Here is a 25,434-nt window from a genome sequence, read left to right as displayed (position 1 = left end):
CCAGGGAAGTAATCACCACTTAAATGCCACAGTCCCACTGCTACCACAGCCTGCAAAGTGGGAGAGGTGCCTCCAACCTCATTAGTGCCCAGATGGTCACTGACAGAGGAAGGTGATGCTGCACCAGGTCATACAGCTTTCACTGGGGCTTTTGTAATCCTAGCAGTTAATCCAAACTGGCAACGCTTCTACATCGACAGAATTGTACATTTAGGAGTTTTAACCACCATTAGGGGGGGAAAAAGTATCAAAATGTTTTAATATATACAATACCAAACACAGTATATCACATAACCTTCAAAAAACTGCCCCTACATTTACTTTTAATCCATCATTTGCAAATGTTTGTCTCGTTTTCAGTCAGAGCCACTGGAGTCACCTACAGTACTCCAACATCCCATGGCCTATACAGAACTCATTAGAAAACCCTCTTGGCTCATTTAGGGAGCCGATTCACATCTAACGGCAGCTTCTCAACAAGAACACTTCATATCTCCATCTAATTAAGCTGGTAAGAGCCCCTTAATGAGCCACTAATGATTACAGCCATAAGGTCATCTGCACAGCACTGGACCAGCGTACAAAAATCAAAGCAGCAATTTTTATCAGATATGCTGCAATACATGACTTGGAAAATCGGAAGCTCTTTGCATCCTTTTTAAAAAGCATCACCCTGAAAGAGAACAGTGAACTAAGTTACAGTCACTTTTCTGGAAGACTGCTCGGGTACGCTGGCACAGTAAATAACCTACAAACTACTGCTGAAGAGTCAAAGTTTCACTTCACCTCTTGTCTCCCTCCCGAACACGCCAAAGACAAGGGAGTGTCCTTGGTTCTCTCAGACTGGGCTTCAATATCAGCTCCGTTGTCCAGCAGGATTTCAACAACACCCACGTGGCCGGCTGTGGCAGCCAAAATCAGCGGAGTAAACCCTGCAATAAGAAAGGACGTCTGAAGAGTCCACATTCGTAACATCAGTGACTGAAGTTAAACCACGAATAACGCAAGCCTCAAAGCTTCACAGGAAGACTACGCTGGTTATTTATTCAGTGCGGTGCACTGGAGGAGCAGAGGGTCCGTCCTGCCACAGTGAGACAGACACCCACCTTTCTTGTCCCTGTGCTCGATATTCGCTCCTCTCTCCAGCAGCGTTTGGACGAGTTCTTCATGGCCACCAGCACAAGCAAGTGTCAACGCTGTGTCATGATTACTCTCAGTCTAAAAGAAACCAACATCACACATAAAAACAAGGTAAATATTTCCCTTTTCCGTTACAACCCCTGCTGTATTGCCTATCAGCACAGGTACAACTGGGACAAAGTAAGCTCCTACAAGCTACAAAGATGATCAAGGGAGTGGAGCATCTCCCTTCTGAGGAGCGGCTGAGGGAGCTGGGGCTCTTTAGTTTGCAGAAGAGGAGACTGAGGGGAGACCTCATTCATGTTTATAAATATTTAAAGGGTGAGTGTCACGAGGATGGAGCCAGGCTCTTCTCGGTGACAAACAATGATAGGACAAGGGGTAACGGACACAAACTGGAACACAGGAGGTTCCACTTCAATTGGAGAAGAAACTTCTTCTCAGTGAGGGTGACAGAGCCCTGGCCCAGGCTGCCCAGAGAGGTTGTGGAGTCTCCTTCTCTGGAGACATTCAAAACCCGCCTGGACGCCTTCCTGTGTAACCTCATCTGGGTGTTCCTGCTCCGGCAGGGAGATTGGACTGGATGAGCTTTTGAGGTCCCTTCCAATCCCTAACGGTCTGGGATTCTGTGATTCTGTGAAGCTGATGAGATGTCTACTGGTCATCTCAGTTATCTTCTGCATTCCAGTTCACAACAGCCAAGTGCCACAAGCACCTGCCCTAGCCCAGACTGTGTTTCCAAGGGTTTCTCTTCCTTTCTCACACCTTTCCTAGTGTCCACACTGCCCACTCCTCAGCCATGTTACACATCATCTGGAATTATGCATACAGCTATGCTTGCTGGGATACACACATGGCGTTTGTGATGGCCAGCAAGTCCACATAAAGGAGCCCTCTTCAAAATTACTTTAATACAGCTACACCTCTGCTTTAGTGCAAAGGAGAGCTTGCACTATGTCCTCTTGTGTAGAGGTCTACAAAAATTATTGGTTTCAGTACTTTGATACTTCTGTCAAGGTTGGCGATCTTGGCCAGCAACTTCAAGCACAACTGGAAAAAGCAGTGTGCAACAACTCAGAGCTTTTTGTTTTGTCTTTGGAAACCAGGCCAGAGAAATGTTTTAGTTTCTGTCAGAAGACAACTTTGCTGTTTCGCATAATTACTCCACTAATGAAGAAATGAGAAGTACAAGTGTTTAGCTATTCAAAGGAGCACAGAGGAAAGCGGGATGCGACTCTCCGGGGAGCCGTACAGGCTTGCTAAAAGCCACAAATCCAGTCTCCAGAATGCAATTTATTACACAACAGAGCTGTTTACTATCCATGAATTATTCAGGATGCAGAAGCAAGAGAGCCTCACGCATCGGGCCGCAGCTACAGCTCACCTGCGCATCGATATCTATCGCAGGGTAGATCGGCAGCATGGCTGAGGGAGAAATGATAGGGCTCGGAGTTGGCGTCTGAGGCTGGGAGACTGAAGTTGCAATGCTGTGGGTAGGAGTGTTTGACATTGCAGATGCTCTTCCGCTCACTGCTGTTGAACAGAAGAATGACACTCAGTAAAAGCAAAGCACTTCACATGGGATGTTGAACTTGACAGCAAAGGGACAGTGGGACAGAACTCCCACCGACAGACACAGCTCCCTAAATACTTCATTTTCCATGAATACCCAAGCTTTCAATGTTTAAACTCTTGGAACTGAACAACTATGAAAAAGGTTAACTGGATCAGATCAAAGACACAAGTATCAAAGTGGCACGTTTCCTAGAAGCCCACCACAAAAAATAAAATCATTATTTTCATTAAAAACCAAAGATCTTCGCTACAAACGTCAGTCAGTATTTGGACCAAGAGTTCCATACCTTTAGATGCCGGCCTGCGGGACAACTCCAGTCAATGGGTACCTATGCAATTTTTCTTAAAACAGTTGAAAGATGCTCAGGGAAAAGTCCGTGCGACCTTCAGCCCTCGCCCCAGCCCCACAGAGGTAACACAAAAGCAGCAGTGCTAGCGCCAGGATGCTCACATGGCAGAGTTGTCGCAACGAGAGAAGTGGCAGCTTCCTAACAGCCGTTTTACAAGAACTCGGGTGGAGGGGTTAGGACAAGCAAAAGGCAAAACCGCTCTGACAGCGACCGACACGACACAGAACAGCCCCGGCTGCCACGCTGCCCTGCAGCGCACGTCATACCTGTAACGGTTAAAACTACAGCAGGAACTCAACTACAGCAGCCTTGGGGTTTCTCTGCTTTTGGGTTTCCTTACAACATCTCTGCGTTTTCCCCCTTTTTTCTGCCTTTTCTCCAGGTCTTTGCCAGGGGTGACCAGCAAAGGACAGAGTCAGGCACCAAACCCTTCTCCTGGCAAGTTGGCAAGAGCGCCTTGAACTGCAAAAAGGAAAGCAGTGCAGTTTCCACATTGCCAGTGTCCATCTAATGCACACCACCCAGCCACATTATGGAACAGCAAAATAACACCCCTTCTTCCCCAAATTTCCCAGTCCTGTTTACTTTTCTAACAAGTTCAATAGCCAGCCACATCCCAGTTACCAAACACTGATCATTAGCTCCTGTGTTTAATTCAAAGCTGTAAGTTTTTCAACAGATGCCACATAAGCTGCATCCTAAGATGCCAATGAGTACTCCCTCCTCTGGTTTTAGCCTATTACTGACTTCATCCCTGCACTTCTTACACCAAGTCCCTGCAAATAAACTACTAAAAGCTACTGAAAGGAAACAAAGAAACCCAACTCCTGACATAAAAAGTATGATTAACTGTATATTTAAGAATAAATCAGGATTCAAACACCCTTGATCTTTGTATCCAATTGCTTTTTGAAGTCTGTTCTCTTCTTACAGGACAAATGACTCTAGGAATGGATGAACGGAAGCGTACAGAAGCTGAGCCAAAATATTCCAGGTGTATTGGGTGTGCGTGAGGGGCTGCAGAGGTGGCTCCTGGGAGAAGCTGCTAGAAGCTTCCCCAGCTCCAATTCAGACCCACCTCTGCCTGAGGCCAGGCCCATCGGCACCTCTGCACATAAAATATTTAGGAGGGGTGCAGTGCATGGCCCCTCTGCCCAATGCCAGCCCACGCCAGGAGCTCTTCAGGACCAGATTTGGAGCGGGATGGGAGAGAAACACCACAGTGTAAACAGGAATGGGTTTACAGAGGAGTCAGAGTCTTCATTCTCACATCTGGTCTGAAAGATTCCAATGAAGATGGCAAAATGGACTGGGAACTAACCATACACATGCTTAGCTTGGACGATTTAAAAGCACGATCATCAGATAAAACACGTATGAAAAAAGTTAACCCTGCTACAGCAGCTACAGCTGCTAGGAATTACTGCTGCAGCCCCAGTCTAGGGGCTGATGAGCATCCACTGTACTGCAGGAGGCACTGCTGAAGCTGCCAGACTTGAAAAATTAAAAATAAATTAAAAACCCAAGTAGTTATGAAGGTCTCAGCTCAATTCAAGTCTATGTTTTACAGAGGAGAAAAGAAAAAGCGAGCCCCGTTTAAAAGCCAACAGCCCTCTTTCCACAAAAAAGCAACCTTTGCAACCCATTTGTAAGAGGCTTTATGCATGCCAGTGGAGGAGAATATGCATGTTGACTTACAGCTCTCACATAGACGTATTTCAGGCGTGCTTCAGCAATAATTCATGACAGATACAGCTCGTGCCCCTACAGCACATTTCACTGACACGAGATGGTAATTTCTACGGGTAGTGACTTCCATTATATTTGTTTCAACACCATCCAAGCAGAGATCAAATTTTCAATGATCACACCAAGGGCAATGAACAGGATCTTTACAGTGTCCAAACAAACACTCGAAGTTTCCAGAAAGCCAGAAGGTTTTCACCACAGTCCCGAGCAGTGAAGAGCACCCAACCTGCTTGGTCATCGCATCTGAACGCACTGACAGCCCAAGCTTCATCCTGCTCCTCCACCTACTCCAATAGACCAGTGCCAAAACCTGACTGGAAATATGCACTTCAGCATTAAAAGATCACTACTTCATGCCTGGGGTACTGAAGTCTTCCCAGCTAAGTTCACTAATACAGTATTTTAATATTTACGTGTCTTGGTACAGGACCAGCTACCGGTTGTCTTCACATTACACAACAAGGTCAAGCTCACATATCACAGCACAGTCCTTGCATCAATTTTTTTCCTCACTTATCTCCATGTCCCAAATCAAAAGGTGTGTCTGGAAAAAAGCCTGACATTTTACAAGTGAACATGGGGTTGTTCATGATGTTCCAAGTTCACTACTTCCTCAAACAGTTCGTATTTTCAGTAAGTGCAACACGTTACAGAAACCAAACACCTTCATAGCTCCACTTCGTCTTCGTGTTGACCACTGAGTGTCTTACTAGCGTTGTCTGACTGTGGGCACATCGCTCTGACACGTCTACTCCTCATCTCCTGTGATGCCAACAGCAGGTGGATAAAAGCACTGTTTCACGCTGCATTGCAGCAAGCCAAGATGAGGGACTGAACACAAAGCCATTACAAGAAATCTATCGGATACCTCTGTTTTTCCCAGCTTGTTTCAAGCCAACTCTAAAGGCTTGGTGGTCCACACCTGTCTGTTCTCCTCTGGCCCCAGTTGCTTTGTAGTATTTTAAGCTACAAAAAGCTGTGTTTCTGCCACACGTGCTTACAATGAGCACGGGACACTCCAGATGAGTTACAAGCATCCCAGCACGAACACACAGCATTGCTTCTGTGCAGTGACGGCTCCAGGGATGAGGCCTGAAAGCCAGCCCATCTTCACCATTACTGTAGGGGCAAGGCAGACTCAGTCCATGCAAAAACAACTGCACGGCAAGAGATGGAAGTCTCTTAGCACGGCAAGGCCAGCGCCTCCACTGCCAACAACCAGCTGCACTCACACCGGTGTGTAAAAGCTTGCATCCTCAGCTTCTGCAGCTCCTGTGCAGGTTGTCAGGGGGACAGCACTGATCATTTTGTGGTGCTGGTGCGCTGTCATTGTTTTTTCACTATTGAGTTTGAGAAGAACTTGCAGTCAATGCCTGTTCTTTCTTAAGTGTAAATTAGACAGTTACAGTTAAACCTGACTCATCCCACAGGTAGCTCCCAGGAATTCACCTTATCAAGTGCTTCAAGATTCCTGAAATTCTTGTTGAGGCTCTGTTACAGGACATATCCCTTCAAACAGTTATTACTTTAATTAAAGTTTGCTTTTAAAAACATAATTTTAAAAAAAAGATGTTCTTAAACTACTTAACATGTGCAATATTGCCATTAATTAAGCACAGGGATGAATACGAGATTAGGTCTGCACAGTTGAGGTGAAGCTTGCTTTTTGTAACCAGTGCTACAAACCACGGCTCTTATGAAACTGAAGCCATCTCAGAAACACAGACCCAAACCAGCGGGGATACTCTCCAGGGTACACAAAGTTACCGGTAACCTATTTAGATGCTGCTTCGATGTTCTGTGTTACACTGAACCCACTGCACCTCCACACTGATGTGTGGGTCCAAGCTGGCACTGAAGCTGTATATATTCAGGTCTGTGTCTGCTCTCACTTAAAACGCCCCTAAAATCAGCCACTTGGCAGGAAAGCAGAGAAGGAATCGCATCTGCACAGCTCTTAGCAGCCTTCCAGAGCACGATCCAGACCTCATCCCCAGCTGCACGCGTGGGACTGAGCAGCACAGAAACACTCACTGCTGGGTACACCGGGAGCGCCTGACCTCTGCAAAAAGGCACACGGGAGCATCTGGGTACCTGTCAGATCACCTAAAACCAGAGCGTCAAGACGCTGCGTGCAGTTAAACACAACACGTGTCTGAACTCCAATGTGAGCTTATACCCAAGCACAGCTTAAGTGCATGGCACAGATTCTTTGTAAGTAACTGGATGTACAGCATCTCCACATCACAGAACCACCAGTGCCCGATGGACGTAGCTTTATCTACCTGCTCGTGCACCCAGATTGTTTTTTACCATCATTCATTTAACAGCTTCAAACCTAACGCTGCTTTTTCAGAAGAGACTCTGTAGCTCCCTGAAGTTTCAGCAATCTTCAACAAGGCCTTGCCTGAACATCAGGTTACGCGTTGGGTGCCTAATTCTGAGCTCATAGTTTTAGAAGTATTGTTTCCAACACTTTAAACCGTCACCACCTGGTGTTTTTAACCATGACCAGATCTTCTATTCACTCTGCACCGTTCTCCTGCTCCAATGACCCTGCAGCACACGCAGGACCAGCTCCGCACTTCTGCTGAGATCTGCCTTTCCTCTGGCTCAGCCCCCATCCGAACACGCTTCACAGAACGGACTTGTCCAAGTGGGCAGTGCTTTTAAAAATGGAAGTTCATCAGCTTAACCAAGAGCATCTTGGCAAATTTTTCATTGAGCGATGTGATTTTTCAAAATCATAATTGCTAACCGTTAATCTGTATTCAGCTAAGCAGTCAAAGTGAGTGTTTGAACAACTGCCTTAACACTCACAGGGGGCTAGGTGCAACTGGAGCAGGTGTGCACAGGAAAGCAATAACATCTCACATATTCTATGCTATTTAAAACCTGTTCAATTCTTTTCTTTTCCTAATTTTTCAGGCCTTAAAGCACTGACGTAAGTGGGTAAAGAAGAGTCCAAAATTATTAATAACGTGGTACACCTAAGTTTGTTTTTCGCTGGCAAAGCAGCCACTTTTATGAGGACTTTTAAGACTCCTAAGATCACCATCTCCTTTTTCTTCCGAACAGAAGTGAAAGCTTCCAACGGGCAGACTACCCAGCTAGAGCAGGTCTTGTTGAAAACACAAGCCTACGGGCTCCTTACACACTGTGGGCTGGCTGTGGTGCCTGCTGGAGCGCTCCAGCTCCAGCTCCGTTCCCCGTTAGCTACTCCAAAGCACCAGGCGCCGGTAACGGCCGACTGAGCTACAGACAGGCCCAAACAGCTCCTGTAGACCTAACGCATACCCCCCAAACTACACACAAATAAAAAGGCCCCTTCTGCCATACCAACCTGACAAACAGGCACCAGTTAGCGCAACAAAGGGAAAGGCAAGGCTGCAAATGGAAAAGGTAAAGCTAGTTTTCCGAACGCCGAGACAGGGACGGGAGGCCAGCGGTACTTGCTGCAGAGCTAGCGGGAACACACAAACACACACCCAACACACACCCACCACACACCACACACACACACAGAGAAGTGGACAAACCCTCGACTGGTCAAGCAAATATTATACCTGCTCGTAACAAGGTAAACCCACCTGCCATGATGTCATCCAGCGTGTCATTGAGCGTCTGAGCAGGGCTGGCTACCATTAACCCTTGCTGTGTGTCTGTCAGTATTCCTTGCCCCAGCCCTGCTAGTTGTGCTTGGCCCAACACTGGCTGTCCAACTATAACACCTTGCAGTTCTGTAAGATTTGCGATGGACCCCGGAGGTAAGGAACCTGCCGCCAGAGGCAAAGCTTGCGGCATGGCCAGAGGCTGAATTGGTGCAAAACCCGTCTGCGCGGCAGCTTGCTGAGGATCATCTTTAAGCAAGATGGGGTCCACTTGCTGCAATCGTGCATAGTCTCCCTCTGAGAGTTGTTCTCCTACCCCAACGGGAGTCAGTAGTCCCAGATGCTGGCAAGACTGCTGCTGCTGCTGCTGCTGGAGCTGAATTCTTTGCGCTTTCACCTCTAGATATTGCTTTTTCAGCTGCTGCTGAGTTTTCAGCTGTAACTCCCGCTCCACTTTCTGCAGTTCCTCCAAGATCTTTTGTTTCTTCTGGATTTGCTCCTCTCTCGTTTTGTTCAGCTCCTCAATCTTCTCTTTGGTGAGCTGGTCAGCGTGTGCCAATTCCAAGGACTGCAGCTGAGCGTTCTTCTCTATGGCTTCTTTTATCCTCTGCTCCAGCTCTGTCAACTTGCCCTGAGCCTCTTCTACAATGCTCTCTGGAGACTGATTGGTGATGTAACCCTGTACATCCTGGTTGTTTGCTGGCAAATGACTGCTGGACTTTTGTTTAGAAGCAGCTGTGTGAAAAAGAAACCCCCTCAGAACCAATGGAAGTGCACAAGAATGGCATCCTCATTACAGAGCTACTGCGGGGACGCTAACTGGCCCGTTACGCACCAAGACGCGGCGCCCGCAGAAGGTCAGCGCGCACCGTGAGGCCCTCAAAGGAAACCGTACCTGCCGCTGTCAGTTTTAATACAGCGGTCAGAGGGCAGTTTACCGGTACAGGTTACTGCACGTACGTCCCAAATAGCCCTGCGCTACGTTGACATATTTACTCCAACCATCGTTACGCTCTTGCCAAATGAAGCGGTTGCCTCAAGAGCCGCTGTCCTCGAGCGGTGCTACAAGGTCAGTGGGAACAAAAAGAAAGGATATGCTGTCTCTGCTCGACGTTTTGCGTCTGGCATCGCGTTAAAACACCAGCACGTGGTTACAGCCCTGAAGCACAGCCAAAGCGATGCAAAAAAACATCTCGAGGGACAGGTGACTCTATTCTCTGAGAATAACTCGACACGTTTTTAGGAAGGGCTACGCTGTCTAGGCCCACTGCACCCTGTCACTGCTGGTATCCAGCTCTGCTCAGCTGACAACAGCGCTAGAACCCAGGAGAGCCGTTTCTATTTAACGTGATCTAACAGGGTATGTTTAGCCACTACGTTTTATCCTTAGCAGACATGATTTCGCCTGTGTCAAAACTCAGCTCTCTGCCCAGGCAAGGCCACTATTTCAGCCTTCCTGCAAGAACGAGCGATGGACTAATCCATTTCATCTTTTATGAAGAAGTCCACAGTAACACAGCTGACATGGTCTGCCATACCGGTTGGAGAAGGAACAATCGGTTAATTTTGAAGGGTGAAAGGCAAATAAAAAACCAGGATTTGAGTCAGTGGAGGTGCCCAGTTTCTTCCAGTCATCCTCGCTGTATTTCCAGAACAATACAAGTGCACACACAGTATTAATTTTATGACATGCACGCCTGTATTTGCACTATTGCTGATCCTCGACAAAAATTGTTTTGGAAGAGAGTTCTTAAGTACAGAAAGCGTTAAGTGTCAAAAAGGCAGTATCAAAATAGATGCAAATTTAGTCCTAGGAGGACCTGAGCCACATCAGACTAAATCCTTTAGAGCACAAGAAATTCCGCCTTCAATCGAATCAGTCAAACCCACTCCGAGGCTGCTACCCTAAGGAAACACAAGTTACCCAATCGCTACGGTATGGAGATTAACACTGGTTTTACAGCTTCCGTGACCAAATTTCTATAGGCTTCTGGGTGACAAGTTGCATTAGTCCACTATGTCAGACTAATAGATCTTAAACGTATTTACTTAGGCAGATTTCTTGACACTTTATGATTACAGGGTTAGATGACTGATACTTCGTATCTGGCGGATAAGCAATCCTTCAAAAAAAAAATAAATATGAAAACCAGCCGTTTCCTTGGCTGAATCCATGAACACTCTTCACAGGAACTACTCTGCTACAAGTGCAACCCTCTATCTTCTACCTGGGAAGGATATTTAGAAAATAAGCTCCAGAACTAAGACTGACCTTTATTTCTGATGGGAAGGGTTGTGGCGACATTAGCAGGGGGTTTGTCAGGCTCCTGGGGTGGGACGACCATGGGCAGCGCCTGCACTGGTACACGAGGAGCCTAAAATGTTGGATACTAACAGATTACTTTTCTCATACTCTAATCTAATTATAATTCAATAGAAGGTAAACAAAACCTGTTAGAAAAGCAGACTTTTATGGCAACTAATAACATGTAATACGTTTTTGTTTTCAGTTTGCTGAGTTCAACAGTTAACAATTTGAGACCATCCGATTCGTATACACTTGGCATTTTTAACCTAGGAAATCACTTGCCAAAATTACTTGCCATCTTGGTATGGTGCAGTGCTACGCTCCAGTAAAGCAAACACAAGCCACAGTGGGCTACCAATGTAATTCTGAAGAAGAGCCTCATTAAAGCAGACCTTTTCACTTGCTGGGATGTTTCTCCCCATCTTTTTTCCCAAAAGTCGTTTACGAGCAAGAAAAACAGTGACAAAAGCACTACACAGCGATGCTCTAAGAGCCTTCACCGTTTTCACGGCAGCCTCAAGTGATTTTCAGTGTGATCACCTACAGTTCAGTAGCTCATGAAATGACACGGCTCACTCCTCATCTTTAAACTCCAGATTAATTGGCAAGAAATAAAACCCGCAAAATAAGCCCCCAGACAAGCAGCCCTTCAGTCTTACCCTATTTAAATCATGGGATGGCGGGGTCAGCTGAGTAGCATCAGGTGGAGGAGCAGAAAGCAAGTTGTTTGGGTAATCTAGAAGGTAACAAACCACGCTGGTATGACCACCTTTTGCCGCCTCTATTAACATAGTCGAGCCATCCTAGAGAGGGAGAGATCGCTGCATTAGAAAACAGCACCAAGACACGACAACACAGAGGCATTTTTGGAGATACGACACAGCAGATATCGAGACTGCTTTAACAGATATTTGCATACATCTGCATTAACTCCACATCGAAGCTTAAGGACCCTGTTAAATATTTCCAAAAAACCTAGTACTTGTAAAGATTCTCCTTCCTTCCTCTTCCACAGTTATCACCTGGCAACCTTTACATTCACAGTATTCAACAGACCCGCACTCCTAACTCCGACTTCATGAGCATAATCCCTGCTCATGGGAATACCACCACTTGCATCTTACTTCTGCTCAGGTCACGACACGTTGGGCCGGTTACACGGCATGTAAATGAACCAATTCACCTGGACATCTAGTTTTGAGACTAATGAAAGAGCACCTCGGAGGAAAACAAGGCAGCGGAGCGACAAACCTTCAGTCTGTGCGTAGGATCAGCACCGTGAGCCAGCAGCAACTCCACAACTGCTAAATGACCTCCGGCACAGGCCAGCGACAGCACCGTGTGATCGTTGTTGGCTGTGGTCCTGTTCACGTTAGCTCCTTCAAAAACAGAAGGGAAAAGACAATTTTACAAGACTGCAACCCAATCTCCTCTTCCAAAAGCGACAGGAAGTTAATGTGAAAACCTGGTTCTCCATGGCTGCAGCCTTACAGCTGACAAATTACACCTAACAGGCTGTTATTACTATTATCAAAAGACCATTTAACATGTCACAGTCACTGAGCCCAAGGTCTTGCCAGCTGCCTAACAGCTTTAAGGAAACGACAAAAAGAAGCTAAGATGCAACACACGGACCCATGCGCCTCGGCACCAGAGAGCAGATGGCCAGCTGTAGCTCTGCTACCTTCCTCTACAGCCTACGCACAAAGTTCCATCACACTGCAAGTTTTAGGCCAGTATCACCCCATCCTTCAATATCATTCAATCCTTAATATCAACTCCAGAGAGAGCAAACAGCAACTCTGAGCTCTGCATCAACTCTATGCATTCAACAGAGATGTAAAGCTGGAGTCTGGTAGTTCTGACATCAACCAAGTTGTATTCAAAACTTGGAATCAAACAGGCACGTGAAGTTATCTTCTGTACAGACAGCTCCCAAAAGCTGCACCAGGAGCAACCACCACTACTGTCACTGCTTTCACTAGGAATTAGACTGGAATACAAGTATTTTTACTAGTAGCTGCTGCTCCCACTAATGTCACCAAAATCCAGAGGTGATCACAAGGTGTCTGGTTTGAGAATCAATGACTCTGAGTTAAAGTTTCTGAAACAAACCCCAGGCAGTCACATCAGGACTGACATGGTCTTAACTCAAGCATTCCTAGCAATAGGAAACCAAAACCTTTGCACGCTCTTACCTTTGCTAATCAAGAACTGAACAGTGCAAACATGACCTGCCCTTGCAGCTTTCATGAGAGGGGTTCTTCCACCTTCTGATTCATGCTCCTAAAGCACAGAAAGAAAGGCTTACAATTCAAAATTCCACAGTAGCACATCAAAGTATGCAATCCAACCTTTTGATATTTTGAATGGAAAGACACCAGACATGCAAGATCCCTTTTCACAACTTACAGACACTAATAAGACAGTAACATTTCAACTGATTTATATTGCTGACAGAGGACAGTATCTGCCTGCCTTTGTATGGGTCTGAAACTCCTGGACAAGCAGCATTCAAGCACATGGTGGGGATTTTAGTTAAACTAAATGTGTTCTGCCATGCTTCCTACACTTCTTGGTAACACACTGGTATACAAGCTTACTGAATAATGATCTGTTTACCTTCATCTCATCTTAATTCCACCACAGTCTCCCCAATAGATCACATCAGAACAGAACTATCAGCTGTTAGCTGCTTAAGGAACCAGGTCCATGCATTAACCCATACCCAGCCTAACAATTCCAAGCTGAATACCTCTCAGGACTAAGGAATAAAATCCCCTACTTTTCTGTACAAGCAACCTTGAATGGCTTGGAAATGCTTAACATAGCAAGCACCAAAGTCCTGCATCTGACCTACATGCTTGTTTTCAGCAGTGAACATGGGACCAAAACCACCACAAGCCAGAAAACAACATACACGTCATTCTATTTCCTAACTATTGGTTTTAAGAAGGTAATGGCTTACCAGATCTGCGCCTGCCTGCAGTAAGACATCTGCTACATCAGTATGGCCATTTTCACAGGCGTACGTCAGCGCCGTGTCACCCGTCGCTGTGGTTGCGTGCACGTTAGCCCCTGGAGCAGCAGGAACAAGCGTGTAAGGGCCATGGGGTTCATACAGAAAACATGCAGGTGGTCTCATCATCTTCACCAGCTCAGATCACAAACCTCATTTCCCACTTCCAACCCAAAAGCTATGAAATTGGTAACTTAACCAAACTCCAGAGAAACTCTGAAAAAGGCAAAACCCCTAGAGCTCCAGTTCCAAGCAAGTTCACACCAACTCCATCTTCAAGAGCCGAATTAGGGTCCAACCAGAACTACTTAAGGTTCCACAAACCTTTCCATCAACTTCCAGAAGCTGCTAATGAAAGTGTAATGGATATGGGAAAAAGGTATTTTATTTTCTCAAGGTTACTTCAAGTCTCTGCAAGACGGTTAAGGAAATGACTCCATACCTGCAGCTAATAAATATTTCACCAGCTCCAAATGACCCTCTTGAGCAGCCTCCATCAGAGGTGTGGAACAACCAAGTTCTATGTCAGCTCCTGCTTTAATAAGGAAATCTGCAACCTCCAAAAACCCTCCGCAGCAAGCCAGAGTTAATGCAGTTTCTTGCGTCTCCTCTGTCTGAGCATTGATGTTCGCTCCTTCAAAACAAAGAGACAACAAAGCACCAAAACCACACATACATCAGAAAACACAGGTTACTGAGACCAGCATCAGCAGACAAAGCCGTTTTGTGATGCATGGGGCATCTGCTTATTACTCATCTCGTTTCTACAGCTGCAGAAGTTGCCTTCTAAAATTATGGTGTATCTAACGACACTATTTCAACTTCCTTTACACTACTTTGGAAACGTCTCTGAGGACCTCAGAGCGTTCTCTGCAGCTTTGCAGCAATGCCACAATCCCAAGATACGCCAAGGCCACCGTGCAGCGTGCAAGTTGGCCACATTAACTGCTTAGCAATCGATGTCTGTCTGTAAACACCAGTGTGACTTTGTATTAAGAGCAGAGCAAAGAAGATTTAGCAAGAAAACCACAGCAACAAAAACCCAAAGACTAAATAATCAAAACAAAGGGGGCAGGGGAGGGTTCAGGAGTTAATTGAGCAGGGAACAAATTACTTTAACTTGGCTTTTTCTTTATTTAATTTAACACATGTGAACGCCTATTGAAATACAGCCCAGGGAAAGCACCCCAAATAGTTACCTTGACCAAGTAACAGCGCCACCATCTCCTCATGGCCTTCTCTCGCTGCTTCCATCAGCGGGGTGTATCCCTCATCGTTCACCTCCTCCAAGTTAGCGCCACGCTCGATTAGCAAAGCCGCCAGCTCGACGTGCCCGCCGCAGGCCGCCAACGTCAGCGGAGACTCAAAGGAGTCAGCAGGCATGTTGACCTGAGCTCCGCTGTCCAGCAGCAACCTGGCTACTTCCACGTGGCCGTCCTACGAATTCAAAAAAAACAAGATCAGAAGATGGTCAGTGTAGAAAAACCGGTGTTCCTCTCCAAAGCTTTAAGCAGTCACCAACTCAAATTCAGAATAGAAACAAAGAAAATACTTGAGCATATGGTCTTTGTCATGTTTTCACTGTGTTGTAAACCCAGGAACTACTGAGGTGACTTTTCAGCTCTGTTTACACTGGAGGCCTGACAGTGACAGATGCAGGTGCCATTCGGTTCTGCCTTTGTTTAGAAAGGGGCAGAGATCAGCGCGGTCACTGCGGTCCTGCACCAGCACAGACTCTCCGAGCTGGTTTTCTCCACGAGGAAATCATCATCATCATTCAAACTCGGAGTAACCCTTATGGGAAAGGGCCCGACACACAGCACAGGAGGCCTGCACCGAAAAAGCAGCAGCTTACGGAAACACAAGGCTATGCTGAGGTTGTCACTGAGCGAGGTAACTGCACCTTGATCTCACATTAACCAGTAAGCAGCAAATGGTAGCCATTGCCATCCTCCCCAGGTCAGAAACTACAAACCCAAACCCCTCTTTTCCAGACAAAACACACAACTGCATCTGACAGTTTTAGGCTTTGCTTTCAGTGTTTTATACCTTCTTCTGATATCCAGGGAGCAAAACATGATCTTCTCTCAGAAAAAATATCTAGGACATATTAACTAGGACATATCCACCTTTTACATGAAACGACAACACTACTTTAGGGAAAAACCTCCAAGACTCCATAAAGAAGCTTTCCTCAGGGAGATGCAGAGATGGAGCCTCGACCACCAGGCTCTGGCAAGACAGGCCCCTAATCGTTCCTGACTGACTCACACCGTGCCTAGCAAACAGCAGCATAAAGGTTTGCTCCACAGTTTCTTCTTCTTCCACGGGCCAAGCAGCCCTGAGAACAACTGCTGGTGTTCAGCCACACCAGGAACTTTTACCTGTGCTTTATGAAGCTTTGCAATAGGGTGGTGCTACTCAGTTCTTCTACAACAGCCTAGAAAAGCCTCCACGTGATGACAAGAAGCCATCTCTCCAGCCTGCACAAGCACACCCGGTGTATTTGAAAGTTCAGCCGCTGTGAGCAATCAGCCCTCACTGCACACGATTAGATTACTCCAGTAAAAGGAAGCACCAACTGGACAAACCTGCTTTCTGCTCTCCCAAGGCAAGTCACATTGCCCAACAACTCATCTGCATCACACTGATATTACTGCCGCCTACAGAAAAGCTCTTGGGCAGAAGACTTCCTAAATGCCTTGCAGGACAAGGTTTGAACGTTTAAACAGGTCTGGAACACCTACTCGAGTTCAATGCTATCCTAGACAAGATCTTCTTCTGTTACTGGAAAGCAACAATTGCTTCTGCAGAAAAGCCGTGCTGGGATGAGCAGTCTCTGCACTGCTTTATCAGTCTGCAGCAGCAACTCTTCTCTCTTCTGCAGAGCTGGAGGCACTGAGACTCCCAGCTATCTGCCAGTTCCCAGCAGCAGCGTGGAAATGCCTACGTAGGAACAGTTTCTTGCAGGAATAAGGGAGATTGATTTATTTCCCCCTCCTCTATTGCTCAGCATGTATCAATAAGAAAGAGGCCTCAACACTTCTGTGAGTCCAAGGGACCTCTGTCAGTCTGCTGGTGGAGGAAAAGGGCAGAAAGGGTGGCAAGGAAAGGCAGCTTGCTCCGTGGCTCCAGGAAGCAGCAGCTTTCCCTGCTGTGCTCTGCCAACAACGTTAATGGTATCACCACCTTCCTTCCAGGGAACTCGGTGCGAGGACAGTGCCCATGATATTTATATGGCCATCTATTAAGATTGCAGAGTGAGATAAACAGTAGCTGCAGTCTTGTTTATCTACATGCCCTTCTTTCTAATGACTTCTCAAGAAGTAATGGTTTCTGTTAATGACTCCCCTTTCTGAGGCCATTAACTTCCTTGAACAGACATAACTAGCTGATCTGAGTTATTTCAGGAAAGGGAAGGCTAAATCAGGATTTGCAGCACTCCTCTGTGACCACAGATTCACGATGAGATGCTACACAAGCCTAATGACATAAAAAAAACCCAACCCGTAAGAAATCCAGTCAGAGAGGATGGTAAGAAAGAAACATAAAAGACAAGTTTTCAGATGAGGGACTTGGAATATGTCAGCACAAGGCATAAACAAACTACTGACCTACCTAAGCACGCTGCAGCTCTGCATCCTCAACAGTGAGGAAACCTCTGCAGCTAGCACTGCACAACAGGCTACTGAGATCCAGGGTCCAACCCGTAAGAAATCCAGTCAGAGAGGATGGTAAGAAAGAAACATAAAAGACAAGTTTTCAGATGAGGGACTTGGAATATGTCAGCACAAGGCATAAACAAACTACTGACCTACCTAAGCACGCTGCAGCTCTGCATCCTCAACAGTGAGGAAACCTCTGCAGCAAGCACTGCACAACAGGCTACTGCGATCCAGGGTCACAAACAAAGTGGGGGCAACTGGGGAGGATGCCCATTGCTGCTCTGTTTTGGTTTGCTTTCTGTTCTCCAGCAGGAAAAGTTTCACACCAGTCTCAGTTTTAGAAACACAAACCGACACCTGCCAGACTTCTCACTCTGCTGGCTCACCCCTGCCAGCCTTTGGCACGGAGCAGCGTTAACGAACTCATGGCAGTGCATTAACTGCATTAACTGCTCTGAGGGGGGAACCAGAGTCTAAGAATTCCCAGAGGAGACAAAGGGAATAAATGGGCACATTTACTCATCATCAGAAGAAATCTCCAAAGCAACTGAATCCTCTTATCTCAGGTAATATATAGGAAATAGACTTTCTGTTTGAGGCACCGTTAGGTTTGAACAGCAGTGTAAGTCTCGTATCTGCATCACCTGGAACGCACACAGCCTATCTGAAACCTAACCACATCCATTTAGGAAGTTTTCTTCACCACAAAAGCCTGGAAGAATCCCAAGTCTGGCACTAAGTATCTGATTATTATTTTATACCATTTTGGTATTAAAATACACCTAAACATAACCCTTGCTATGGAAAGCTTCACAAATATTTGTGTTCTACAGCAAGGAACTATTATCTAAAAGTCAGAGTTGTTCTCAGAACAGTACTAAATTCTGTAAGAGGTTAATGTATTTTACACAGTCGTTTTACAATTGCCTCAGATGGGAAAAGCTGAAACATGAGAGTACTCTCATTAGTGAAGAGCTGATAATTGCCCTTTGCAGCTGGACAGACAGAAACGCAGTTATTCAAAGGATGGGTCAATAGAGCTGTCCTGCTAATACACACCTGACATGGATTTTAGAAGTCCCTTAAGAAGTCCCTTAAGAAGTCAACTACTTTGTTAGCAACAAGAAAGACAAGTTTGAATTGTGCTGTATCAGAAGTGCTGTTTTCCAACCAACGCCTTGCCCCATTTCTCCTGCCCGAGGGCCACCAAGTGCAGAGGAGAACCAGAACACCCCAGTTTGGTTCAGTACCCAAAAACAGCCAAAAGCAATGGCTGTGTTCATCTCCAGGACGCGAAGAGCGCACACCTCGCTGCTCCAGCCACGCAGTCCTTACCATGCAAGCCTCCATGAGAGCAGTGTGCATCTCATCCGTCTTGTGCTCCTGATCCGCACCAGCTTCCAGCAGAAACCTCACCATTTCCAGATGGCCTGCATGGAAAAATAAGTATTTAACATCTAGAAACAACTCTGACAAGCGTATTTCACAAGTCATACAAAAGGCCTAACGTACACAATCCGTTGTTAGTTTGAGTCCTGTCATTCTCAACTTCGGAGTTAAGTCACTGCTGTTATTATAGCCTGTTTTTCTGAGCTACCAGGTTATTGGTCAAGTATTACAGAAATGATGTTACACTTCCAATAAAACTGAAATTGCTGCTAAATCAGAACCATATGAATACCTCATCTGTGACAGAGAGGGTAAGATTTTTTTCCCCCTCTTCTTGCTTGATATGAAGGCTTTAGGGTGACAGTTTCTATAAGCAGCATTGTAACCAGTCCCTGAGCTCACACCAGCCCTCAGCCCATAAAACATGAAGCAGATGGACCTTCACACTTGCAAGAATACTGAAGATTCAACCATCTGTAAGAGTCCTCCCCAGACAAGGACACCTAACAGCTTTTGGAAAGTGTTTGCTTTCCACCACTCCATCAACTCGTGGCTGCAGCTCCCCAAGTCCACGTGTGCGCCCACGTCCACTTCACAGCCAAGCCCAACACGATGTGCACACGTAGAAAACCAAGTCAAAGGGAAAAAATGCCATTTCATAACACACCGGCTAAACCTGAGCACTAGGAATACACCCAGCAGCACCGTGAATGGCACAGCATGAGGCTGCTTTGGCTTTCCACCCTTTCCTAAGAAAGTCAGCAGCGTATTTTTATAATCTAAACATGAGATCTGGAGCAACACAGAAATGCACAAGGAATGGACAAAACATACATGGCTAAGGGGGAAAACCACAAAGGCCTGAGTATCTTCACTTCTGTTCTGTCCCATCTATCACAGTGAACAACTGACTTACCACAGGCATCTCTGCTTTCCAACCTCACCTCAGGATTCAAAGCCTAAGCACATTTTTTCAGGAAAGGAATGCTTTGGGGTCCCACTTCCCTCATTCACACACAGCCTTTGCTCTGACAGCCACCACAAAAGGAAACTACCACCGCTCATGAGGGTGCTCAGCAGCAGCGAACCAAGAATTCATCAAGGCAGGTAAAAGCAATAGGTATGAAAGACTAAGAGCATCTTCCACTGCTACTGACATCAGTTACTTGACAATGCCAGGAGCCATGCTAACAGCTCTAATAAAACACGTCCTGAGTGACTACAACACCAACTGCTCCGCCGTTTGATCGGCTTCATCCTATTAATTAAACATCTCCACCATTTGCTTGGGTGATGCCAGACACTACTACTTTAAGGGAGGCAAGAAAGGCCTGTCATCTAGGCAAGGCCCTAGATTTTGCACGTTTTCCAAATGCTAAGTCCTTTAAATCTAAGTAATTGCTGAACCTAAGCAGATGCATCTTGTAAAATACAGCTACATTACAGAAAGCGTACCATACTTAACTCTACGATCAAGTGTGTTATTTCTTCACCTCATTACTTGTTTAACAGAGCATAGAAAAATCTGAAGCATTCTAAAGACTCAGGAGTTTTGTATCTTGATGCTTACACTCCACACACTGACCACTTCCCATACAGTGCACACGTGCTCCGTGCTATCAGAGTCACGACAAAAGCAGTACAAACTGTTTCTAACCTTTAAGTTCATGTAGTCCTAGACTGCAAGGCTGAATAAATACACGTTAGAAAAGGCCTGCCACACCTGTCCACACTCATTACACCTCAGCACCAGGTTTGGCACTCAGCACTATACCTTTGTAGCAAGCCAGCGTAAGCGCGCTCTCCTTAAACTCATTGGAATGCGTATTTATGCCCGCTCCGTTCTCCAGCAGCACTCGGGCCACTTCCACGTGGCCAGCACTTCCCGCTTCCATCAGAGGAGTGTGACCGTTTTCATTATGGTCCTCGATGCTGGCGCCCGACTCCAGCAGCACCTTCACCACATCCACGTAGCCTCCAGCACAGGCGTATGTGAGGGCTGTATTGCCTAGAGCCAGGAGAGAGAAAGGTTTGAATACGTAACTCAGAATTTGAAAGCGTTTCTATATCGGGAACTTCAGCTTATGCTCCATTTCACCCCTTTCACCTGGCTACCTTACAAAACGCTTTTCTTCTCAGGCCACAGACTAACAACTACAAGGAGAGGAAAAAAAAGCTTCTCTCCCAGCTAATGCCAACCTCTGTCACAAAACCCACCCTTCTCCCGTTCACCAGCAGGGTCGTACTACGCTGTAAAAAGGAGAGCTGCAGACAAGCAGCAGAATGAACCTGCTGCTTCTAAACCAAACCTGAAACACCTCGAAAGGGCTAGTTGGAAAACGTCCAGTCTCTGCAAGGAGACGAAACCAGTCTCCGTGGAAAAACTACAGGAACACATCTGAACAATAAAAAGCCTGCCTTTATGAAAGATATCTTGAAAAACGTAAAGGTCAAAGCCGTATTGCTACTCAGAACTACTTCACTGAAAAAATCAAAATAAGGTGTCTTCTGACAGCCCCCCCTTCTCATCATCCCGGGTCTCTAACCCATCTGTCAGTGACTGTTAACTACACAGCATCGCTCCGCTTCAATGACAAACCAAGAACATTTCCCAAAGCACAAATGCCTACCAAAGTGCGTGGGAAAGGAGCGCAAGAGAACGGGGGCCACCTTTTCGTGTTTACTGATTTCCCTTGGTTTCCTCAACCTGACACCAAGTAATTTTCAACGTACACAGAAACTTCTCAGACTGTGCTTAAAACACCACATGGCACCAAAACCTCTGTACACAAATAGGCTTCGGTTACTCATTGACCTTATCCACCTGTACATGTCTGCAACCAACTAATATTTTACAGCTTCTCGAAGAACAAAACCAACACAGAAGCTAAATAGCAAGACCAGAAGGAATGACTCTGAGCTGCTCGGCTGGCTGAGAGATGCTCCTCCTGCATTTCCAGCCCGTTTCCTGCACACTGCAATTCTCACTTGTTCAGTCGTTTCCCACAGGCTCTCGCACACTCTTTACCTGTTGATGACTGTGCATTCACATCAGCACCATGAGCTAGCAGCAACTTGACGATTTTGACGTGTCCACCGTTAGCAGCAGCCATTAGAGGTGTTATGTCTCCTTTAATGCCACGGTCCTCTACATTAGCATGCATTGCCAGAAGAACCTGTGAACAGACGGGTGATCGACAAGTGACAAACCAGCGCGTTGATGGCTAGAAAGCTGCGCCAAGCCCCCACCTTCACCACCACACGGTTCTGTGTTAGGAACACTTTCAGAAAGCAAGCACGACGAATGCATTAGCAGCATTCAGTTACATCCACACCTTCACTTGCCAGCTCACTGACATTTTCCAGTACCTTAACACCATCTTCCAGGTGCTATGGGCTGGAATTCATTAATTCTACGCTGATTTTTTACACAGTATGCACGTACTGAAAACGGCTCGGAAACCAACCTGCGCAAGCTCATAATATCCCGCTGAGCAGGCTAAACAAAGGAGGCTTTCCCCTTCCTCTGTGTGCTCGTTCACACTTCGGCCTTCAATTAGCAGCTTCCGCACAGCATTTACATCTCCTTCTGAACAAGCCTCTGCCAAGCTGCGGCTACGAAGACAAAAAGCATTTAGAAGTGAAAAAGGAGCATGCTTGAAATGCAGAGTAAAAACCCCGTGTGCCGTGAGGATGCAGACAACACAAAAGAAGGCACCAACATCTAAAAACCTGCCAGCCGCTATTTAAAGAGGTGCCATCTTTACCTTGTCTGAAAACTGAGCGATGTGGACGCTCAACCACTCCTGCTGCTCACTTTTAACACAAGCTGACAAGACAAACATCTGCAGGAAGACCATTTACCCACTGCTGCAGCATGGACAACCAAATCAGAACACACGTGGAGAGAAGGCACTACCGTGAGCTGACTGATGGGCTCAGCCCTACACATGCAGCATCACGTTATGTCGTACAAAACCTCCTTTTAGTCAGCATTTAAGAGTCTGAGATGTGATCTCTCTCCCTTTTGAAAGGCTAATCATACAGCACTGCTAAGAAATCACTGGTGATTTCCATGACTAATTTCTACGTAATATTCAGTCTCGGTCTATTCCTGCTCTGTAGTTCTAGTTTGAAAACAGGTTTTGTGCCACTCGTTTTCTCAAGCAACCACTACTTATCATATTCATGTTCTTGTTTGCCTGTGGACCAAAGGACAGGGAAATCATCTGGGCAACTTAACAAAACAGTTTTGTTTAGCAATGTAACTCTTAATTCAATTAAAAGAAATCACCTGCATCCCCCTTCCATAACGAAACAGGTAAATACCCATCTGTCCTGTGCTGGAAGGCCCAGGATTTTCTAACAATCCAACATTTCAGCTGTGGCCTAGCTCAGCCAAGCAGAGAAGGGTCATTTTCTCCAGTTAAGCCCCAAGCCAGAGTACTTGTGGTTCTCCTGTCACTTCATGAGTTCACACTTTTATCATTCCAACTCTGTTTCAGTCGAAAAAGGGTCTACTGGATCTCTATTTTCAACTGCTCTGATGCCACCTTCAGTCTATATGGCCTTCATTCTAAAGCAGCTCTTGCTCTGTGAGAATTCAAATTCAAGCCTGACACATTTCTCTACTCTGCTCCAAGTAACTGGATCAATAACTATACATCCAGGACCGCTGGCCTCATCCATCCCACCCACTGCCTTTTCATCAACACAGAACTCGCTCAAAAAGGAATGGATAAAGGAGGGAGTCATTATGAGACTTCTGCAAACTGTATTACTCAATGCAAACACGAGCAATTCTTAAAATACTCAAGATTCAGAAGTGGGTATTTGTGTAGCAAGGTCTACCTTATACCTGTGCATCGCAGCCACTATTTCATTTATGCCACCAGACACCATTTAATACATGGAGATACATTTCTCAAATACGTCTGTTCACTCCATTTCCCACAGTCATTTTCATTTCCCATATCCTGTGTCCTGGTAACAACTTTGGCAATGGCTCATGTTCACAGGAGAAGAGGTAGACGGGGTTGGACTGAATGATCTTTAAGGTCCCATTCAACCAAAACCATTCCCTGATTGCAGCTGGGGGCAGTTGTTTCTAGCTGAAACACTTTGGTATTGGTTTTTTTGTCCCTAAGCTAGTTTCATGCTATCACTGAATGACCCATTTTGGGAGTTGCTGTTTTTTGGCACAGTTCTAAGGCCCAGGCTATTTAGCAGCTTAAAAATTTTCTTTGTCTAGCTCATGAAGTTAAACAACTTGGAGTGTGATTTCTGAATTTTAGGCAACATTAATTACTTCACTTCCCACTGCCAGACCAGCCAGTCCAGGAATATGTAACAGCAGAACCACAGGTGGCAATTTAGTGCTAACTCCACTTGAGTAAGGTCCATCATCCTGCAATCAAAAGTGATACCGCAAGGAAAAACTGCTTCAAAAAGCAGCAAACGGCTGGAAAGCACGCAGTGTAAGTTCTGGCTTACTTGTCCGTCTGCCCTGCATTTGCTGTGCTCTCTGCTCTCATCCGGGTAAGCGCAGCGGCAGCTTCATCCAACGCGCAGCTGACCGAGGACGTCAGCCTGCGGAGCACCTCAGGATCTGCGAAGGCTTTCCCGTCCGCCGTAGACAGCTTGCCTATTCCTTGCGTTCCAATTCACAACACACAGGTGAGCGTGCCAGAAAAGGAGAAAAGAGAAGCTGAAATTGAGCCTAGGAGATCTGCTGGCAGAAACATTGCAGGCACAACGAACTCCAGCTTCCAAAACCAAGGGCTGTTTAACAATTTACTACAGTACCTTAAAAGCTGCACTCAGAGGCGATGTGCACAAATGAAACCCTGCAAGCCACAGAAGGCCTTGTTTTGCAGCTATCAACACCTACATCGTATACGTGACCAGTAAAGCTTTTTATACAGTAATGGGTATAAAACAAAGCCTCGCTGAGCATTTGAGGTTTTGATACAAGGCTGCAAGCCAAGGCCAGGGGTCAATTTTTACTCAGGCGTTCAGAAAAGCACCACTGGAGGAATCTATATTAGAAGCACGGCCTTCACAGGAAACCCTGTTTATCCAAAACTCAGAATGCTTTAAATGCCTTTCTTGCTCATCACATAACCTTGCCAAGCTCACACCACCTTACGTTCTGCATTGATATCATGGTCATATGGATTAGACTTATGCAAGCAGTTCCAGCACCATCTGATGTGGAAGGGCTTTGGGGTTAAACCCGTATGGGACACGAGGACTTACCTGCAGCTTCAAGTAAAGCTTCTAATCTGGCCTGGGTTTCTGGGTCCACTGTTCTCAGGTCAGCACCATCGGCAGTACTTGACAAAAGCAATTTTGAAGCCGTTTCCAACATCGGGTTTTCGAGATCATCCTGATCCAAGATAAACGACTCCACCTGAAAAATAACAAACCTGGTTTGAGAGACCAGAATATACTGAAAACGCAAAAAAACCCCACAGTTTCGTTTATCACTTAAGCACTTGCTTTTTAAGTACTTTGCTGGTCAAACCATCTCCAGTTGATACAAAAGGGCATTATTTCATCAATGACAGCAACGAGGTTTTCCAAAACCACATGCAAAGAACGTACCTTATACTGTTCTGTCCATCTG

The 25,434-nt window shown here is 46.0% G+C and overlaps 1 protein-coding gene across 1 annotated transcript in view; it reads right to left on the bottom strand.

Moving 5' to 3' along the window:
• The window catches only part of LOC104539582 (ankyrin repeat domain-containing protein 17-like), a gene marked incomplete at its 5' end in the record, with an annotated part of 41,399 nt that extends 16,181 nt beyond the window's left edge, over positions 1-25,218 (bottom strand). Inside the window, 17 exon segments of the mRNA XM_010183152.1 lie at positions 787-932; positions 1,107-1,218; positions 2,525-2,673; positions 8,405-9,160; positions 10,698-10,800; positions 11,393-11,536; positions 11,985-12,112; positions 12,932-13,019; positions 13,702-13,811; positions 14,195-14,386; positions 14,952-15,189; positions 18,753-18,847; positions 20,581-20,814; positions 21,835-21,982; positions 22,274-22,421; positions 24,300-24,456; positions 25,065-25,218. Coding sequence (XP_010181454.1) covers positions 787-932; positions 1,107-1,218; positions 2,525-2,673; positions 8,405-9,160; positions 10,698-10,800; positions 11,393-11,536; positions 11,985-12,112; positions 12,932-13,019; positions 13,702-13,811; positions 14,195-14,386; positions 14,952-15,189; positions 18,753-18,847; positions 20,581-20,814; positions 21,835-21,982; positions 22,274-22,421; positions 24,300-24,456; positions 25,065-25,218 — 3,102 coding nt within the window.
• Positions 25,219-25,434: the final 216 nt, after the last annotated feature.

Source organism: Mesitornis unicolor, unplaced genomic scaffold (genome assembly GCF_000695765.1).
Source record: "Mesitornis unicolor isolate BGI_N332 unplaced genomic scaffold, ASM69576v1 scaffold6264, whole genome shotgun sequence".
Classification (NCBI taxonomy): Eukaryota; Metazoa; Chordata; class Aves; order Mesitornithiformes; family Mesitornithidae; genus Mesitornis; species Mesitornis unicolor.
This window is presented reverse-complemented; position numbering and strand designations above follow the sequence as displayed.